The following is a 15,390-nucleotide window of genomic DNA, read 5'->3' as shown; positions in this document are numbered from 1 at the left end:
TCTACCCTTTGATTTTTAATAAATTTTTGTCTTTGTTTCTAAGATGTGTCTCTTGTAGACAGCATATGATGGATTCTGTTTTGTTTTGTTTTGTTTTTTATCCATTCTGTCACTCTCTGTCTCTTTATGGGTGCATTTAGGCCATTTATGTTCAGTGTAATTATTAATAGGTGTGAGTTTACTGCTGTAATTTTACAGTGCTTTTTTTTTTTGTGGTGCTGACGATTTCTTTGTTTCTTACTCTCCTGTGCTGAATTCCTTTTGTTTGTGAACATTTTTCATTTCTTTTGTTTTTGTAGATTTTGTTTTTACTGAAACTTTATGTTTTTCTTCTTTATTTTGATGAGTAGGTTTGTTAACTTTCTTTGTGGTTACCTTGAAATTTACCCTTATCTTCCCAGGTTTGAACCAGGCTATTATTACTTGGTATAGCTTTGCCTTCCTCTCCATTAGAAAGTTCTATGCCTACACTGTTTATCCACTCTTTTATTGTTCTGACATTGTTGTCATTTACAAATTAACCTCTCTGGTTCCTTGTTGGAAACCCTGGTGGTGTACTGGTTAAGTTCTGCAGCTACTAACCAAAGGGTCAGCAGTTTGAATCCACCAAGAGCCCCTTGGAAACTCTATGGGGCAGTTCTACTCTGTCCTACAGAGTCGCTATGAGTCGGAATTAACTCGATGGCACTGGTTTTTTTTTTTTTTTTTTTTTTGGTTCCTTGTAATGCTTTTGATTTTGGATAGTCCTTGAGAGTTCATTTTCTAGGTTCGTATCTGGGCTGGTACGATCTTGTGTCCCAGGTTCAGGCTATAGTCCAATGTTGTTTCTTCTCAAACTCCCTTTAATAATTTGCAAGTTTGGTTTGGTTTTTCATATTCCCTTAATTTCTGTTTATCTGGAAATGTCCTAATTTTACCATCATATTTGAACGTGAGTTTTGCAGGACATATTATTTTTGGTTGGCAATATTTTTCTTTCAAGGTTTTATATATGTCATCCCATTGCCTGCTCGCCTACATGGTTTCTGCTGAGTAATTAGACTTAGTATTATTGTTTCCCCTCTGTATGTGACTTTTCATTTTTCTTGAGCTGCTCTCAGGATTCTTTCTTTGTCTTCAGTTTTAGTGACTATGATTATGATATGCCTTGGTGATTTTCTTTTGGATTCTATCCTCTGTGGGGTTCGTTGAGCTTCTTGTATGGTCACTTTTTCATCTTTCACGATATCAGGGAAGTCTTCTGTCAGTGATTCTTCAATGATCCTCCCCGTATTTTCCATTTTCTCCCTGTTCTGGAACTTCGATCACTCGAAAATTTTTGCTTTTGATTGTATCCCACATAATTCTCAGTGTTTCTTCATTTTTCTTTGTTCTTTTTTTCTGTTTCCTCCTCAAAGCAGTATCCAAGTGTTTGTCCTCAATTTTGCTGATCCTGTCTTCCACTGTTTCAAACCTACTCCTCAGCCCTTCTATGACACTGTCCACTTTTGAAATCTTGTTGTTGATCTTTCGGATTTCTAATTTTTTTTTTTAGTTGTGAATTTATTTTGGCATTTTGTTGCTGTATTTTTTTTTCCTGAATTGATTCCATTTTTTTGTCTGTATTTTCCATGCATTTGCCTTTTCCATGAATTTGTCTATTTTTTTCTCATTTTTGTCTGCTTTTTGCTTCAATTCTTAGATAGCTCTGATTATTAGAGATTTGAATTCCTCATGAGGTGGTTCTAGAGTCTTTTCTTTTACTGAAAAGTCATCTGGTGTTTTATTTTGGATGCCTACTGGAACGATCCTGTCCTGTTTTTTTTATACATTTTGATATTGTCTGCTATCTTTGGGACATTCAGTAGTTATTTTCTTCATTTATTAATTGTATATTTGTTTGTTTCATCCTGCTTTTTTGTTTTATTTGGTTATGCCTGAGCAAGCGGGCTGTGCATTCTTTGTTGTTTGCTTGTCTATAGCACAATGATAATTTTCATCTCCTTTTCCAATGGTCAGGTCCAGTCACTCAGCTATGGTGAAGCAGGGCAGGTCCAGCTGAAGGGGAGGGGCTAGTATGGGTTGTTTGTGGCACATACTAGAGCTGACAGGGTGGGCTGGTAATCAGTGCAGGGCAGGTTCCTGTAGCCATGCCTGTGCTGCTTGGGGGTGTGATGTTCACTGCACAGTGCAGGTAAGCAGGAAGGAGTGGGGAGACTGTGATGTGTGGAGCTAAGATGGGTATGGGAAAGAAGAGAGGAGAGAAACAGAAGCCAAAAACAAACAAGCAAACAAACAAAAAGAAACAAAAGAGTGTTAAGGGAGCTTGCATTGGAATGGAGAGACAAGAAACCAGAAAATTGAGAAAAACATAAAGGAAAAAGAGAAAAAGAAAATAAAATAATAAAAATTAGAACAAAAAGAAAAGAAAAGCCCCCAGGGATGCCACTAGTGGGGCTGCAAAGACCGGGAAAGTAAGTCCCAGGCCATGCAGCACAGTCTGATTAGAAGGGCCTCCCAAGCCATGAAGAGAAAAAGAAAACAAACAGAACAAAACCATAAAGAGAGAGAGAGAAAAAAAAAAAGCTCTAGGGATTCCATCAGCATGGCAGCGCTGTCTGGGGAAGCAGTTCCCCAGCTGAGTAGCATTTCACCACCTTTCAAGAAGAAGCAAAGCTAGCACACAGAGCCAGGAGTTGGAGAGAAAGGAGAGGGTGGTGATGAGAGGCTGGGAGGAAACCAAAAGAAGCCAAAAAATGCAATGCCAGTAACAAACAATGGCACTGATGGAGCCAGCCAGTGTGGGCGAGGCAAATCTAAGCAGCAAAGAGATTGTGGGAATATAAATTAGTATAATACCTTCAAAAAATAGTTTGGCATTATCTCCTAGAGTTAAAGATATCCCATCTTCTCAGCAACTGCAGTTCTAGGTGGAGTAGAAACCAAAAGAAATGCACGCACATGTGCACCAGGAAGCACAAATGTGATATTCCTGGCAGTAGTCTTTATAATAGCTCCAAATTGGAAATAATCCAAATTTTAATAAACTGTCAAATGAATCGTTGTTGTTCTTAGGTGCCGTCAAGTTGGTTCCGCTTCATGGTGACCCTATGTACAAAAGAATGAAACACTGCCTGGTCCTGCACCATCCTCATAATCGTTACTGTGTTTGAGCCAATTTTTGCAGCCACTGTGTTGATCAATCTTGCCAAAGGTCTTTGTCTTTTTCGCTGACCCTCTACTTTACCCAGTATGATGTCCTTCTCCAGGGACTGGTTCCCCCTGATAACATGTCCAAAGTATGTGAGATGAAAGCTTGCCATCCTTACTTCCCTGGAGCACTCTGACTGTGTTTCTTCCAAGTCAGACTTGTTCGTTCTTCTGGCAATCCATGGTACATTCAGTATTCTTCATCAAAACCATAATTCAAAGGCATCAATTCTTTTTTATCTTCCTTATTCACTGTCCAGGTTTCACATGCATATTAGGCAATTGAAAATACCATGGCTTGGGTCAGGCATACCTTAGTCTTCAAAGTGACATCTTTGCTTTTTAACATTTTAAAGAGAGGTCCTTTGATTCACAAACTAGATAGTAGACAAGATTTATCTTAGATGAAGGGAAGAACAACACACAATATAAGGGAATGCAGCACAACTGGACTAAACCAAAAGCTAAGAAGTTTCCTGAACACAACCAAACACTTCAAGGGACAGAGCAGCAGGGGTGGGGGTCTGGGGACCATGGTTTCAGGAGATATCTAGGTCAATTGGTATAACAAAGTTTATTAAAAGTTCTGCATCCTGCTTTGGCGAGTGGCATCTGGGGTCTTAAAAAGCTAGTGAGCAACCATCTAAGATGCATCAATTGGCCTCAACCCACCTGGAGCAAAGGAGAATAAAGAACACCAAAGACAAAAGGAAAATGCTAGCCTAAGAGACAAAAAGGGCCACATAAAGAGACCCCATCAGCCTGAGACCAGAAGAACTAGATGGTGCCTGGCTACCACCAATGACTGCCCTGACAGGGAACACAACAGAAAGTCCCTGACTGAGTAGGAGAAAAGTGGGGTGCAGAGCTCAAATTCTTGTAAAAAGGCCAGATTTAATGGTCTGGCTGAGACTGGATGAACCCCAGAAGGCATGGCCCCCAGACTCTCTGTTAGCCCAGAGCTAAAACCATTCCAACTCTTCAGACAAAGACTAGACTGGACTATGAGACATAAAATGACACTAGTGAAGACTGTTTCTTAGTTCAAGTAGATATACAAGACTAAATGTTTGGAGGTGAGATGAGAAGGCAGAAAGGGATAGGATCTGGTTGAATGGACATGGGAAATCTGGGGTGGAAAGGAGGGAGTGTGCTGTCACATTATAGGCATAACAACCAGGGCCACATAATAATGTGTGTATAAATTTTTGTATGAGAAATTAACTTGAGCTGTAAACTTTCACTTAAAGTACAATTTAAAATTAAAAAAAAAAACAAAAAACAGGTCCTTTGCAGCAGATTTGCCCAATGCAATACATTATTTGATTTCCTGACTGCTCCTTCCATGGATGTTGATTGTGGATCCAAGGAAAATAAAATCCTTGACAAATTCAATCTTTTCTCTGCTTATCATCATGCTGTTTATTGATCCACTTGTGAGGATTTTGTTTTCTTTATTTAAGGTGTAATCCACATTGAAGGCTGTGGCCTTTGATCTTCTTCAGTAAGTGCTTCAAGTCCTCTTCATTTTCAACAACCCAGGTTGTGTCATCTGCATAACGCAGGTTGTTAATGAGTCTTTCTCCAATCCTGATATCCTGTTTTTCTTCATATAGCCCAGCTTCTCAGATTAGTTGCTCAGCATACAAATTGAATAAGTATGGTGAAAGGATACAATCCTGATGCACACCTTTCCTGATTTTAAACCATGCAGTATCCCCTTGTTCTGTTCAAACGACTATCCCTTGGTCTATGTATAGGTTCCTCATGAGCACATTCTTTGTAATGTCATCCATAATTTGTTATGAGCCACACAGTTGAATGCCTTTGCATAGTCAATAAAACACAGGTAATCATCTTTCTGGTGTTCTCTGCTTTAAGCCAGGATCCATCTGAAGTCAGCAATGATATCCCTCATTCCACATCTTCTTCTGAATCCATCTTGAATTTCTGGCAGTTCCCTGTCAGTGTACTGCTGCAACCACTTTTAAATGTTCTTCAGCAAAATTTTACTTCTGTGTGATGTTAATGATATTGTTCAATAATTTCCTCATTCTGTTAGATCACCTTTCTTTGGAATGGGCACAAATATGGATCTCTTCCAGTTGACTGGCCAGGTAGCTCTCTTCCAGATTTCTTAGCATAGACAAGTGAGTGCTTCCAGTGTTCCATCCATTTGTTGAAACATCTCAATTGGTATTCTGTCAATTCCTGCAGTCTTGTTTTTCACCAATTCCTTCAGTGCAGCTTGGACTTCTTCATTCAGTACCATTGGTTCTTGATCATATGCTACCTCCTGAAGTGGTTCAACATCAACCAATTCTTTTTGGTATAGTGACTCTCTGTATTCCTTCCATCTTCTTTTGATGCTTCCTGTGTTGTTCAATATTTTGCCCTTTCAAATTCTTCAATATTTCTACTCGAGGCTTGAAGTTTTCCTTTGGTTCTTTCAGCTTGAGATATGCCAAGTGTGTTCTTCCCTTTTGGCTTTCTAATTCCAGGTCTTTGCACATTTCATTATATTACTTTACTTTGTCTTCTCAAGCCATCCTTTTGAAATCTTCTGTTCAGTTTCTTTACTTCATCATTTCTTCCTTTTGCTTTCGCTACTTGACGTTCAAGCACATTTCCAGAGTCTCTTCTGACATCCGCTTTGGTCTTTTCTTTTTTTCCTGTCTTTTTAATGACCTCTTACTTTCTTCACATATGACATCCTTGATGTTATTCCACAACTTGTCTGGTCGTCAGTCATTAGTGTTCAATGTATCAAATCTATTCTTGAGGTGGTCTCTAAATTCAGGTGGGATGTACGCAAGCTCATATTTTGACTACAGAATTTATTTATTTATTTTTGAGCACCAAAAAACCAAACCCAGTGCCATCGAGTCAATTCCGACTCATAGGGACCCTAGAGGACAGAGCAGAACTGCCCCCACAGAGCTTCCAAGGAGCACCTGGTGGATTCGAACTGCCGACCCTTTTGTTAGCAGCCATAGCACTTAACCACTATGCCACCAGGGTTTCCATTTTTGAGCACACTATTTATTAATTCTGTTATAATATATATTTGAGTTCTCTCTAATTTTGGGCTATTATGAATAAAACTGCTATGGAACACCTTCCTTGATTTTAAATCATGCAGTATCCCCTTGCTCTCAACTGCCTCTTGGTCTACGTACAGGTTCCACCCATGTGGCATGACTGAATGAATAAACAGTAATATATTCATAAAGTGGAAGGCTGTCTATTAATAACAATGAATGAAATTGAGCTACACAAACATAACACTGAATGAACAATGCTAGGCACAAAAACATACTATAGGATTCTATTTATTTATAGTTCAAAAACATAAAAGTAAAGCAAAATGTTAGAATTCAAAATAGAGGCTATCTTTTGGAAGGAAGGCTTGGCTGTAATTTATAGGGCACATGAAGGGAGTGGTTTAGCATATGAAAGATTGATCTGGATAATGGTTACACAGGTGTTTGCTTTTTGGTAATTCATTGGACTATACATTCATGTTTTATCAACTTTTATACATGCAATACTTTAATTAAAAAGTTTTTTAAAAATAAACAATTATGAGCACAGTAAACTGATAAAACAGCCACACATATTTAAGGGAAAAAAATTATCAATAAATTATGCACTTACCTCTTTAGGATTAATATATCTCACTATTTGATGTGGCTCCCCTTGTCTTCTTATATTAATCACACTTTTAAAGTGTTTGTATACAGCAACATCCTAGAGGTTCAAACATGTAATATTTTATGGTCCAAACCAGATTTTTCTAGTTCTAATTGCTTTTCGCTTAAGTAGGGCAAAGATAAATAAAAACCATAAAGTAGATTTTATGTATGTAAACTAATTTTAGAAAAAATATCCACTCAGGGTTAGCTTTGACAAGTCAAGTAATATTGGTATTGTTCTCATAAAGAAGTAAACCTTAAATTTGTAATTGCATCACTAGCAACGACACCTAAAATATTCACAACTTCAGTTGGGTATATTCTCCAGAGTAATCTAAGAAAAAGTATATACAGCATAGTGGTTAAGAGCACTGAGTATGGCATAACATTGTTTCGGTTCTAATGTTAGCACTTATTAGCTGTGAATAAAGCATTATGAAAATACCCAGATAGTGGTTCTTGTAAAAGCATTGTGCACAAGAAGGGTAGCAAGTTGCTTAACTTCTCTGTGATCAGTTTTCTCATCAGTAAAATAGAAGTGACAGTGGCTAATGAGTTAATATTTATAAAGCACTTAGAACAGCATCTGGAACAAGAAAGCCCTTAATAAATATCTTACCTATTGTTATCATTACAGCACCCTCTCGGGCTTGTAATAATTCCACTGATTGACAAACCCTATGCATTTTTTACATTAGTGCAAATTTGCCCAAACAATTATCTTTAAAAACTATTTATTTGGTAATCTTTTCCTTCCCACCTCAAAACCCACCCTCTGAACCAAAAAACTTGGTGCTGTCGAGTCAGTTTCAACTCATGGCAACCCTATGCCAGAGCAGAACTGCCCCATGGAGTTTCCAAGGTCATAATCTTTATGGAAGCAGACTGCCACAACTTTCTCCTGAGAAATCCATCCCACCCCTCAAAAAAAAAACCTTAATAACTCTTGGTAAACCTTTTTCTTTTTAGCTCATATAAAATATAAATTCAAATAGAAGTAATTTATAAGACCAATATGACAAATTGAAGGACCACTACAATAGCCTATGGAAGATAGTGCAGCCTGCTTCAACACAAACAGTATTCTTTCTGAAAGGAAGGTTTATTTCCTCCAAGAAAAAGCCCAAATCGAGTATCAAGAAAAATGTACTGTAGTTTTGCATCTGAAGATTTAAATATGTAGGTTACTTTATCAGTTACCTACTGACACGTAACAAACCACCCCAAAACTTAGCGTCTTACAGCAATGATCATTTATTATCTCTCACTTTCTATGGGTTGGCATGGCAGTTTTGTTGGATTTGCTTGGACTCATTTATGTGGCTGTAGTCAGCTGCTAAATCAGCTGAAGCTGGTGCTTTAATATGCTTCAATATCTGGGACCTCAGCTTGATTATTGGAACGTCTGGGTTGGTTGGGCCTCTCTCTCCACATAGTCTTTGATCTTGAGCTTCTTCACAGCATAGAGGTTTTAGAGTTCCAAGAGAACAAAAGTGGAAGTTCCAATATCTCTTAAGGCCTTATTTCAGAAATCATGCAGATCACTTATTCTACATTCTATCGGTCAAATTTAAGTCCTAGCAGGCCTCAAAAGGTCAAGAACAAAGTTAACCCATAAGAAAGTTCCATACATACTACAATTTCACTCAGGGCTGGACCTGAGGGACAGTGGTGAGAAAAATCCTTCCAGCGGGCAGACCTCAAGCAGCACCCATAACTGGTTCCTATCAGGTTAATTCTTACTCATTCTGATCCTATAGGACAGAGTAGAACTGCCCCATAGGGTTTCCAAGGCTATAGCCTTTATGAAAGCGGACTGCCACATCTTTTTCATGCGGAGCAGCTGGTGAGTTTGAACTGCTGACTTTTTGGTCAGCAGTTGAGCGCTTAACCACTGTGCCACCAGGGCTATTTCCCAAGCAGTGCACCTGGTAGTATATTGTGCCTGATAGGAAATATGGCCAGAGGTACATATCTACAGATGGGCAGCGATTGATGGTTTGGCTAAATGGTCAAGGACTTGGAAAGAAAATGGCTAGAAAACTGGTGACAAGAGGTCCGGGCGAGAAGTATGTGGACAGACCTCTCCAAATGGGCATCCAGTGTTTAAGATATTTGTGTCCCATGTGAATGCTCATCTAAGAAAAATCTTAGCAGAGGAGAATCTTAACAATCAGGTGGGGAAGATGACTCATTCTTTGGAGCCATCCAGCCTTTTTCCCCAGCCACCCCTTTCCTCGCCCAATGGGCCCAAAGTGGCCATGGGAGCAGGAATGGTGGCTATTCATGGGCTCGACATGGACTTCTACTCACCATATCTGGTTACTGCCCCTGCTGAGTGCCCAATTTGCCAAAGCAGGTTTTATGTTTAAGCTAACACTGAACCCCTGATGTGGCAACATTCCTGGCAGGCAGTGGGGGAAGCAGGGAGAGCCAGTGAGTTTCCTTGGACAGATGGATTATTTGGACATTTCTATTATAGGAGTAGCAACATTTATTCTCACTAGAATTGACACTTTGTCCTTCTATGTGTACAATGCTTCTACAATAAACCACTATCTGTGTACTTTCAGAATGCGTTATCCACTATCATGATATACCACACAGCATTGCTTCTGATCAGGGAACTCAGCTCACAGCACATGAAGTACAGAAATGGGTCCATGCTTATGAAATTCACTGATCTTACCTTGTTCTCCCTTACCCTAGACCAATTGTCCTGAAAGAATAGTAAAATGGCATTTAAAGACTCAGTTATAGTATATATGTAGCATGTGCTCCAAACCAACAGCCAGTATACGGTGCTATTTTTCCCACAACCAGCATTTATGAATCTGGGAATCAAGGAATGGAAATAGAAGTGGCTCTCTCACTATATTACCTCTGATTACTCACTAGTGAAATTTTTACTTCCTGTCCTTGTACCTGTGGCCCTTGTTGATATAAAGTTCCCATTTAAGGAATGTGTCCACCAAGGTACAAGCTAATAGTTCCATTAAAATGGAAGCTGATACTGCCACCTGGCCATTTTGGGCTCCTTATGCCAGCGAACTAGCAGGCAAAACAAGGCAGTTATTGTACTGTCTGGGGTGATTGATCGCGACTATCAAGAAGAAAAGGAATTGTTGCTACAAATGAGGGTAGCGAGGATTATGTCTGGAATTCAGGGTATCTTCTGAGATGCCTCTTAGTAATCCCGTGTTCTGTAAAAAAAAGTTAATGGAAAATTATAACAACACAATATAGGCAGAACTGCTAACAGCCTAGACCTTTTACAAATGAAGGTTTTGTTCACCCAACCAGGCAAGGAACCATGACCAGTTAAGCTGCTTGCTGAGGAAAAAGGGGCTATAGAATGGGTAGTGGACAAATAAAATTATAAATATCAGCTATAGCCCCATAATTAGTTACAGAAACAAGTAGTGTTTATAAGTATTTCTTGTATATATTTTATATAAATATTAACCAGTTATTTTCCTTTCTTTTTTTCCTCCCCCATTTCTCTACAAGCAAATGTAAGATATAGTGGTACGGTTGGCAGAATGATGGCCACCCCCCCAAAAAGATGTTTCTGGAATCTGTGAATATATTACATGGCAAGGATGGATTAAAATTGTACATGAAATTAAGGTTGCTAGTTAATAGACCATGAGATGGGGAGATTATCCTGGATCATCCCAGTGGTCCCAAAGTAATCAATCACAAGGATCCTTATAAGTGAAAGAGAGAGGCAAGTGAGTTAGTGTCAGAATGATGTAATATGAAAAAGACCTGACAGGCTATTACTGGCTTTGAGATAGAAGAATGCCATGAGCCAAGGAATGTTGGCAGCCCCTAGTAGCTAGAAAAGGCAAGAAAATTGATTCTTCCCTAAAGCCTTGTTATGGATTGAACTATGGGACCCCAGATACTCCCCAGCATGTTTTCTCCTATTTCAAAACGGGCAACTGAGAACATGACACACCTAAGTCATGATGACCCTCTAAGTTTTTCTCCTTCCTCTGCCTGTCCCCTCCTTCACATACCTCTGTTAATGACTTTGTTTTGATCAAATGTTAATGACTTTGTTCTCTCTTTTAAACTGGCAAATAACCTTTCGTTATGTCAGACCACCTGTGGCTTACAACCCCCACAGGAAAATTAGAGCCCCCTTATCTGATATGTATATCTTTAGCCTAATAAAGAGATGTCTGACAGGTATTTTTGTTCACTATCCTGTAATGAATAACTTCTCTTGAGCATACCTCAGACCAAGTAACTACAAAGACACTTCTAACCCTTGTAAAATTCTATATAAGCTCTAATGTAAAATTGCTCTTTGGGACTCCATACAGACAGCCTGTGTTGCTGCTGGTCCCCAGTGATGTATGCATCTCCTGAATAAACTTCCTCACTTTTTCTGACTTGGAGTAAGTTTTATTGGCTCGACTGCTCCTGGCACAGACCCTCATCAGGTAACAAATTATATTCCAAAAAAATTTATGTTGAAGTCATAACCCCTGGTACCTATGGACATGGCCTTGTTTGGAAATAATGTCTTTGAAGATATTATCAGTTAAGATAATATAAAGTCATACCAGAGTAGGGTGGGTCCTAATTCAATTTGACTAGTATACTATAAAAGGGAAGAGACACAGAAAGAGAAAAAAACGGCCATGTGACAATAGGGTTACGCTGTAGCTATAAGCCAAGGAATGCCAAGGTCTAGCAGAAATCAGTAGAGACAAGAAAGGATCTACCTCTAGAGCCTTTGGAGAGAACATGGCCCTGTCAACACCCAAGTGAGACTAGTAGGCGCCAGAACTGTAAAACAATAAATTTCTATTCTGATAAGTCACCCACTGTGATACTTTGTTATGGTAGCCCTAGGAAACTATTACAAGCCTCCAGAAAGAACACACCCCTGTTAACATCCTGATATTAACCCAATGACACCATTTTGAGCTTTTAACCTCTAGAATGTTAAGATAATAAATTTGTGTTTATTAGTAGAAAGACTAAAACTTATGCTTGACTGTTCAATAGAAACTATGGAAGCCAGAATAAAATGGAATGGCATCTTTAAGGTGCTGAGAGAAACAACATGCCAACCTCGATTTCTACACATAGTGGTAATACTCTTTGAATATAAAAATGAACTAAAGATGCTTTCAGACAAATAAAAGCTGACAGAATTTTTCACAGGAAGCCTGCCCTAAAAGAAATACTATAGGGAATTCCTGAAGTTGTAGGAAAATAATACCATAGAGAAGCATAGAATTTGAGGAAGGAATAGAGAGCACTGAAAAGGGTAAATAAGTAGATAAATAAAAACGAATACCAACTGTTTAAAACAAAAACAATAATGTCTTCTGAGATTTAAAACAGAAGTTTAAGTGAACTATCTGACAACAAAAGTACAAAACAGGAAAGGGGACAAATGGATTTAACCCACTGTGAGATTCTTACATTGTTTTGGAATGGGTTAAAGCCCAAACTTAAGATAGTTGCTTATCGGTCAAGGATGCATATTGTAAACTCTAGGTTACCCAACAAAAAGAATATGTAACTGTGCTGGTTATGTGTTGCTACATGACAAACTACCCCAAAACTTAGTATTTCAAAACAACAACCACTTAATTATGCTCACAATATTATGGGTTACGAATTCTGTAGGGCATAGATAGTAGGGGAAATCTTGTCTCAGCTGGAATGGCTCAACAGGGGCTATATGTCAGGGACCTCAATTCTAGCTGTCAGCCAAGTTTCTTGGTTGTTTTTCCATGTCACATCTGCTTCCCAAGTAAAGATAGCAGTTTTACTTACAAGTTTGGTAAGTGCGCTGGAATAGCTGAAACACCTAGGACTGGCCAATCATCAATCTCTGCAGGCAGCCTCTCTATGAGGCTAGCTTGGAATTCCTCATAGCATGGCCATTTCAAGGTAGGTGTACTTCTTACACGGTACCTGGCTTCACCCAGAGTGAGCATTTCAAGAGACAGATGTGGAAGAAGTAGGGCTTCTTATGACTTAGATTTGGAGGTCCCTGAATGCAACTTTGACTACGTAATCAATAAATATTTAATAAGGAATGGATGTTATCTCTAGCATCTGCTCATAAACTTGATTTCTAAATCAAGAAATATAGCCTTGAGAGGTGAAAGCCAAAAGTGCTTATTAGGATATTCTCATCATTCTAGCCATTATCAAAGTACATGACCCAGATCAGGAACTTTATAAATATTTGTGAAGCTAATAAAATAATTAATGGTAACTTTTGGAAACTTTAAAAATACCTGCTTTTAAAGTGAAAGGTGGTTATACAACTCAGTATATATACTAAAAACCACTGAATGGTACATTTTAAACAGATAAAGTTTATGGTACGTAAGTTATATCGCAAAGCTGCTAAAAAATTTTCGATAAACTCACAAGAAAACGTTTCCAGGCCTGCTGAATGACTCTGGCAGCTGCATCTTGTTTCTTAAAAAAATCTAATTTCTCTTGCAATGGCATTTGAAAGTTCTAAAAAAAAAATTAAGCAAAGAGTAATTTTAATACAATTAAAATTATTTTACATGTTGCATTATGAAACTGTCACATAACTCAATGAAAATTATATAGGGGGTTGTATAAATGAAATAATGAAAATGAGATTTATTAATAAAAAAAATAAAAGTTACCTAGTATTGGTCACCTAAACAGCAGCTTCATGAGAGAAAAGACCTGGCAATCTGCTCCCATAAGGATTGTTGTTTTGTGTCATCCAGTTGATTCCGACTCACAGCAACCCTATAGGACAGAATGGAATTGCCCCACAGGGTGTCCTAGGCTGTAATCTTTGCAGGAGCAGATTGCCAGGTCTTTTCTCACGTGGAGCTGCTGGTGGGTTCGAACCACCGAAATTTCAGTTAGCAGCCGAGCACTTAGCTATTGCACCACCAGGGCTCCCTGTAAGGATTACAGCTTTGGCCACCCTATGGGGAAATTCTACTCCGTCCTGTAAGGTCGCTAGGAGTTGGAATCAACTCAATGGCACATAACACAACACGTTCCAATTTGTTTATTCTTTCTAATCCCAATAATACTGTGTAACAGATTTTACTAATATGTTTGTTTAAGTGATAATGAAACTGAGCTTCTAGGCCTAAAATCAAATATTGAGCCAATATTGGAGCCATACTGGCACAGTGTTTAAGAGCTCTGCTGCTCACCAAAAGGTAGACAGTTTGAATCCACCAGCCACTCCTTGGAAACCCTATGAGTCAGTTCTAACTCTGTCCTATAAGGTCACAATGAGTCGGAATTGACTCAATGGCAGTGGTTTTTGGTAAGCCAATATTGAAACCAAGTCTGTTCGTCTTCAAAGTTCATGACTTTACCCTACCCCATTCTATGACCTCAAATAAACCTTTTTCTAAAAATATGTATTATGCAACATTTATCATTTCAACATTTTTCAGATGTACAGCTTAGTGATATCAATTACATTAATAGGCTATACAAACTTTACTGTTAATCTATGCCAAGTTTCCCATCATCATATTACGTTTAGGAAGCAGAGACCAAACAGAAAACCTGTCTAAAGGGTATGCTATTTATAGGAAAAATGACAAAAAAAACTATTTAGATGTTTTCATTAATTTATTTTTCCTTTTGTTGTTTAAAATTATCTGGAAGCTTCAAGTTAAAGGTGTTTTGTTCCTAATTGTATATACTGTTGAGTTTTAAAAGTTGACATTTTTAAGGATGGGGAGGAAGTGCTCAATGAAAAAAACTTTCTGGCTTTTTTCTTTATGTATAGCTTTAATAATATAGGAGATGTGAAGTCCTTGAGGTGTGAAGAAAGCATAGACCAGGGTTGATATCTAAAATCCTATCTCGTATTTAGCTGTGGGATCTTGCATAACTTCCTTAACCTTTTCATACTTCAAGTCCATCTATGAAATATGGGTAATCATGCAGGCAAAGCATTTAGTACAACGCCTGGCTCACAGTAATCACTCAATAAATTATCTATTATTAACACAAACTTTTTTTTAAGTAAAAATTATTCATGTCCATTATTTTGGTTGAAAACTGGTGTTACTGAGCATCTTAAACTCACTTTTTCTCTTTATTTACAAATAACTGTTAGCACAAATGAGGGTACAAAATTATATTTGGGGCTTAAAATTTTTTTAAATTTTGATCAAAGGATAGTATTTTGATATATGCTTTTTCCAGCCAGCAGGTGAAGAATTAACAGAGTATAGTTTGTCCGTTTCAGAAAAGAAAAATTGAGTGTTTTCTTTGTGAACTGTATGATAATCAGTTTTAATAATTTTCAAGGACACTGTCACTATATCATTAAAAGAGACAACTATAGCAAATAGATTTTCCTTCTGACATTTATCATAATTTCAAAAAACATAACATCAAAATTTCAATTTTAAAATGTGAGAAAAAATTATCTTGAATTTTTAAACATGGTGGACACCTCAATTAATTACCCTCACGTTTTCCTGTCTGTGTTCTTTTTCACCAG

General features: G+C 38.0%; 1 protein-coding gene across 1 annotated transcript in view; it reads right to left on the bottom strand.

The window, feature by feature from the left end:
• C7H11orf65 (chromosome 7 C11orf65 homolog) overlaps positions 1-13,379 on the bottom strand; it is a 57,300-nt gene extending 43,921 nt beyond the window's left edge. The window contains exons 1-2 of the mRNA XM_049889375.1: positions 13,296-13,379; positions 6,847-6,939 (exon numbers count right to left, since the gene is read on the bottom strand). Of these exons, the coding sequence (XP_049745332.1) occupies positions 6,847-6,939; positions 13,296-13,379 (177 nt within the window). The remainder of the gene's footprint in view (positions 1-6,846; positions 6,940-13,295) is intronic.
• Positions 13,380-15,390: the final 2,011 nt, after the last annotated feature.

This window comes from Elephas maximus, chromosome 7 (assembly GCF_024166365.1).
Source record: "Elephas maximus indicus isolate mEleMax1 chromosome 7, mEleMax1 primary haplotype, whole genome shotgun sequence".
Lineage (NCBI taxonomy): Eukaryota > Metazoa > Chordata > Mammalia > Proboscidea > Elephantidae > Elephas > Elephas maximus.
This window is presented reverse-complemented; position numbering and strand designations above follow the sequence as displayed.